Below are 6,000 nucleotides of genomic sequence, written 5' to 3' on the forward strand. Positions count from 1 at the left end.
TATTAGTGAGACAAAGATAAATAAAAGATAAAAATCGAAGAAAAAGTCTGTAAAGTTTTAATGACAGAAAAACAGACAGAGACTAGCGAACAAACTAGGGCAACATAGTTAGTCCTTGAGTTGCGACTAGGATTAGGTATTATATGAAAAGTTAAACTATTTCAGTATAGACTTAATGAACCTATACTTGGGACAGGCTAACTTTTCATACCGAAATTTACATAAGCTTTAAGTACACATGTTAAACAGAGAAGTTAGAGCAGAGTAAAGAGATTAAGAGCAGAGGACTTATTGAAAAGTTAATTGTTGCTTGAGGCAACCCAAGAAATATTGTTTGCTTATTCGTTGCTTGAGGCAACCCAAGAGATATTGTTTTCTTATTCATTGCTTGAGGCAATCCAAGAGATAATGTTTATTATCTGTTGCTTAAAGCAACCCAAGAGCTTCTGTAGGGAAACTAGGATACCTACAGCAATTTTCCGTTCCCAAGAGTATATTTCCTGCGAGTAGAAAGCAGAGGCTGTCTCAATAGAGCTGCTAATAATTATATGCGCATTTATTTGAACGAAAGATCATATCTGGGAAATCGTGAACTCGTGACCGGATAAATGTCGGGAATGCAGGTGCTAACCGACACATGAGCTCATGGCCTATACTAGGACTAGACATGCATCATTCTTGTCTGCGCATTATTCTCTGTTGCATTCCTACTTGTGTGTGATCTATTTCTTTATGTTTGTTTGCTTGAGTGCTATGTATGTGCTTTATCTTCTTGTATTCTTCTACTTGTGTTCTGTTCTTTGTTCTTCTATCTATTTTTAACTTCTATTTACTACTTTACTGTATTCTATTATCCATTTACTAATCGAAATCGAATAAATGAATGTAACTAACAACCCCGACCCTACTAAGAACTCTCCAGTTCTTACCCCTTCTCTCCCTTCCTCCCCCTCAGATAGAGACGGGCGTGATCTTCTATGAGTTCGAGGACCCTTACGTCTACGAGGATCCGGTACATCACAGTTACTTTATTATGGGTTTAGAGCCTCGTATTAGACGATATGTGTTACCTAATCAAGCTTTTCAACATGCTCTGTCTAGCCCGCATTTTGACCCCGATGCTCCTTATGACTTTCCCTTATCCTGGTTACATCCTGACGGACCTGGACATCCTTTTCCTGATGATCCCGGACACCCCATACCAGCTCAACCTTTGAATGAGGTGGTACCTGAGCCTATCATTCCTGATGAGCCTGAGTTAGCTGGTGACTACGTACCTGTGATTCCACCAGAGTGGGACTTTCCCCCTGAGCCGATCCCCGACTTTCCACTGCCTGATGAGCTGGCACTACCCGACGGTGGGGTAGCTCCTATATACACGAACGGACCTGTGCTCGCGAATGCTTTTGTACATAGTGATAGCAGTGTTTATGGTGGATCTAAGGGTATAGTTGTAGCTGCGAATGATGAGGAGGAGGAGGATCCTGAGATAGAGATAGAGCAAGATGAGGAGATGGACGAGCCTCATGGCGATTCTCCGAACGGCCACGTGTAGAGAGAGTTTGACAGTAGAAGGGACATTCTTTTGATGACGCTCTAGTCTGACATTATCTGATAGTGTCTCTCACTTGTGCTAGTACACCCGAGAGCTAGGAGCTATGTAGTGGTTAGGATAGCCTGGGTGTCAGTTTAGTGGCTTTTTATATGGGCCAGGCCCTGGGAGTGTCATGTATATACTAGCTACGTAGGATGACGTGGATGTAAACTGACTTGATCTTTTGTGAACGCTACATGTTTGTTATAGTATACATGATGTGTAATATTAGCTGTGTTCTATGTTTCTTTATACCTCCTTTTTACTTCTCTCAATGTATGTTTGTTTATTTTACCTTAGCACCGCAACGAATAAAAAAAATTTACTCGTAAAATTGGCAACGTTCTAACAAGGAACAGGCTCATATATTAAGTAATAGTTAATAATTAGGAAGAACAAGTTGGTAACACTTAGCTTCTTGTATGACCATGGCATATTGGAAGTTGGGTCGTTACACATAGCTCAGAAAAAAGTACAAGAGATGGAAGAGATGATGTGAAAAGTAAATCTAACTATACTTTAACAAAACTCTACTCCACAACCCAACTCGCTAACTCCTTTCTCAGTACTTTTAGGGGTTATTTATACTACTCCTAGCACTAGAATAAAGAAAATACAAAAGAGAAAAGAAAAGTACAATTTGGAGGGAAAAGAAAACTCAATAAACGTGACCTTCCAGCTGGCGTGTGACAGGCGTTTGAGTGGCGTGCCACGCCCAGCTTCTAATTTGGCTTGGCACGCCATGCCAAGCTCTTCAAGTGGCACGCCCCATGTGTTAATGTCCCTGGCGTGCCACGCCTTCGAGCCCAAGTGGCACACCTAGGGTCTTCTTAAGTGTTGGTGTTGGCCTGGCGTGCCACGCTTTTGAGCCCAAGTGGCACGCCCAAGCCTTTTCCCTCTTCTTCTCCTTTCTGGAAAGTTGAACTGGCGTGGCACGCCCAGGGTCTGGCATGCCATGCCCATTATGTGTGCTTGGTTATTCTCTCTGATCAATTGAACTAGCGTGGCACACCGAGGGTCTGGCGTGCCACGCCCCACATTCTTTCTTAGTCCAGTAGCTGGCATGCCACGCCTGGTCCTTCAAGTGGTATGCCTAGGTGAGAATTTAGAGCTGGCGTGCCACGTCTTTGACACCAAGTGGCACACCCAGCCTTTGCTTTGGCCTTCTTCAACATTGGCGTGCCACGCCTGGATGCTCAAGTGGCATGCCCAAGTGAGAATTGAGAGCTGGCGTGCCACACCTTCGACACCAAGTGACACGCCCAGCTTTGCTTTGGTCTTCTTGAGTGCTGGCGTGCCACGCCTGGATCTTCATGTGGCACACCCAAGTGATGATTTGAAGCTGGCATGCCATGCCTTCGATACCAAGTGGCACGTCCAGCCTTTTGGGCCTTCAACACCTTCTCTGGAAACTTGTACTGGCGTGCCACACCTTGATGCTCAAGTGGCACGCCCACTCTATTGTGGCTCCTCTAAGCTTGGTGTGCCACGCCTGGATCTTCAAGTGGCACGCCCAAGTGATGAATTAAAGCTGGCGTGCCACGCCTTCAATACCAAGTGGCACGCCCAAGTGATTGTCTCCTCTGGATTGATGAACTGACGTGCCACGCCCCATGGTTCAAGTGGCACGCCCATATTGTGTAATGGACTTGGCATGCCACGCCCAGCTTGGCATGCCACGCCCCTCTCTTGGCCTTCATCATTGCTTTCTGGAAACTTACACTGGCGTGCCACGGCCAGCTCTTGGCGTGCCACGCCCATGTAAAATGTTCAATCATTCTTCTCTGGGAATCATAACTGGCGTGCCACGCCCATATAGATGACTTGAGGATCCTTTCTGGAATTCAATACTGGCGTGCCACGCCCATACATTTTTGTGGCATTTGTTCCAATTGGCACGCTAGTTTCACACGCCCAGCTTGTTTTGTTGTTTTCTTCCCTTTTTGTTGCTCTTTTCTACCTGAAATTTAGCACAAACCCATTTCAAAGCAATGTACCATAATATTCATCAATAAATTCATAAATTGCAATGATTAAATGAGATTATGCTCTTTTATGTTCCTTTTTAGGCAGGAAAAAAGGGTAAATGATGCAAGTCATCATAACACCAAACTTAAGCTTTGCTTGTCCCAAGCAAATCAATGTGAGTAGTTCTTGGATAAATTGAGACTTGACCTTGAATGGATGTAAGTATGACTAGGGATAGGGCTAAGTGTTTAACACATGCATGAATATTTTTGTTTCATTGTCATAAAGAACTCCTAGATCCTTGAAGTTTCTTCCAAGTATATGCCTCAGAGTCTTTTTTATTGATTGTCACCTTGAAGTAGCAAGAGTTATTCCATTCTCTTTTGTTTGTTCTTTCCCTTTAAATTTTTCTTTTTCATTGACCACGACTCTAGGTATTTTGTCTCAAGACAACCCTTTAGTTAGGATTTCAATTAGCACTCCCAAACCAGTTGTCTTTAGGGTACTAGGTGTTGAAACACCCCTAAGCATTTACTTGCCCAGGTCTCTTTTCTTGACACATCTTCACCACAAGCATCTACTAGGATTTCCAAATCTTATTGAGCTATTTAGTGTTTCTTTACATCGTAGTAGTTGATGCTCAGAGCCTTGGGTCTTTATTGCTTACTACTTCTTAGTTCTATAGATATTTAAGGAACACCTCTTAGCCTCTACTTGTCATACCTTCCAAGCCTAGTTGCTTTTCGTGACTCATTTTCTTTTTAGTTCATTCAAGGTTCTACACTTAGTTCCTTATCTCTTAGTTTTTGAACAGTCCCACTTGGTCTTAGTCTCTTTTACTCTTATTTTTGTAACACTCACAATGACTTTTATGGAAATAAACTATTCTTTTATAGATGTTGATAAAACTTGAACTAATATTGCATTTACCTTCTTGTAATTCAAGGGACTCAGAAAAGACTTAAGGACATAATAAAACTAAGCATTAGACATAAACTATCCTAACATTGCTATTTATTATTGAATAGAAATTAAAACATAAAGAAAACCAAACAGAAATTTAGAAATTTGAGAGTGTCAACCATGGGACTTAACAACCTTGAGCAGCTTTAATTCATTAGCCCTTTTCCTTTGTCTTTCTTTTTGGAGGGGGAGGATTCATCGTCATCCTTTTTGGAAGATCCCTCTTGTGCCTTTTTGTCCTTGGGCTTCCAAAATCCTAGCCTTCTCATGTAGGATTTCACATTTTCTTTGTGCTGGTATGTGATTTCTTTCTGCCTTGCACTGAGTTCCTCCATCTTCTGCAAATAGGTAGGATAATTGGGATTTATGTTGGCTACTGTATTGCACAAGTAGCTCAATTTTGTTTGTGCGTAGTAGTCATATTCTCCTCTTGCTATGGTTCTTGCTTTATAAAGATGCCTAAACTCAGTAAGGCTCCCTAGTTGACGTTGTTGTTGTTCCATAATGATTCCTAGGTTGCCTTGCATCTCTCCCCAATTGATCTGGTCTTGCTGCTCCTTCACATGCTCCATACTCCCTTGGAGTTGTTGTATGTTCTCATTCACTTGGTCCCATTATTTTTGTTGATCCTTGAGTTGGTTAACATCCTCTCTCAGATGATGTATGTGTCCTCTCATTTGGTGTATGTCTCCTTGCAATTGCTCCTAGTTGAAGTGCTAAGTAGTGTGGTATTCTTGGTATGGTGGTGGTTGGAGTGCTAAGTAGTGTGGTTGCTCTTCAGCCCCTTCTTCTTGTTGTGGTTGCCCTTGTGGCACATGAGCATGAGCTCTATGCTCCCTTCTTCTCTCAAGTGGGTTGACAGCCACCACTTTGGCCATCTTCTTGGTAGTTATGGGCTTATCTTGATCTACCAGCACCTCAATAATAATCTTCTCAACCCCTGCTTCATATCACAGCCTTTGAATGATGCTGGAGAATGCCAGTCTTGTGCTATTCTTAGTGCTTTTCAGCACCCTGTTGATGTTGTTGGCAATCATCTCCCCAACATTTATATTTTCCCCTTTCATGATGCTGTATATGAGCACAGTCCTCTCCACTGTCACCTCACAAGTGTTGGATGTTGGGTTGGGAGATCTCCTCATAAAATCTAGCCACCCTCTAGCTTGGGACTCAAATCCCTTCTTCTCAGCCGGTTGCATCTCCCATCTTTGTCATTTATCCATTGCACATTCAGCACACAAATCTCATTGAGGATTTCATCAAATCCTGGGTCTTGTTGCTTAATCCTCTCTTCATAGCTCTGGGTGGAGTTTGTCTGCCTCACCATTAACATCCTGTCTATGTTGGAGGGGTTGTAGTCGATGACTTTCCCTCTCACACAGCTAAGATAGCCATAGGGTTGCCCTGGCTGAGGCACAGCATTGGCATAAAACTCTCTAACGAAGCTTTCCACCACTCTCCTTGGTGGGTTGCAC

General features: G+C 42.8%; 1 protein-coding gene across 1 annotated transcript; it reads left to right on the plus strand.

The window, feature by feature from the left end:
- Positions 1-879: 879 nt before the first annotated feature.
- LOC148580782 (uncharacterized) lies at positions 880-1,555 on the plus strand. The gene is made up of 2 exons (XM_088492278.1): positions 880-885; positions 956-1,555. The coding sequence occupies exons 1-2, from the start codon at positions 880-882 to the stop codon at positions 1,553-1,555; spliced, it is 606 nt and encodes a 201-aa protein (XP_088348404.1).
- The last annotated feature ends 4,445 nt before the right edge of the window (positions 1,556-6,000 follow it).

This window comes from Arachis ipaensis, chromosome B10 (genome assembly GCF_059453495.1).
Source record: "Arachis ipaensis isolate K30076 ecotype BB chromosome B10, ASM5945349v1, whole genome shotgun sequence".
NCBI lineage: Eukaryota > Viridiplantae > Streptophyta > Magnoliopsida > Fabales > Fabaceae > Arachis > Arachis ipaensis.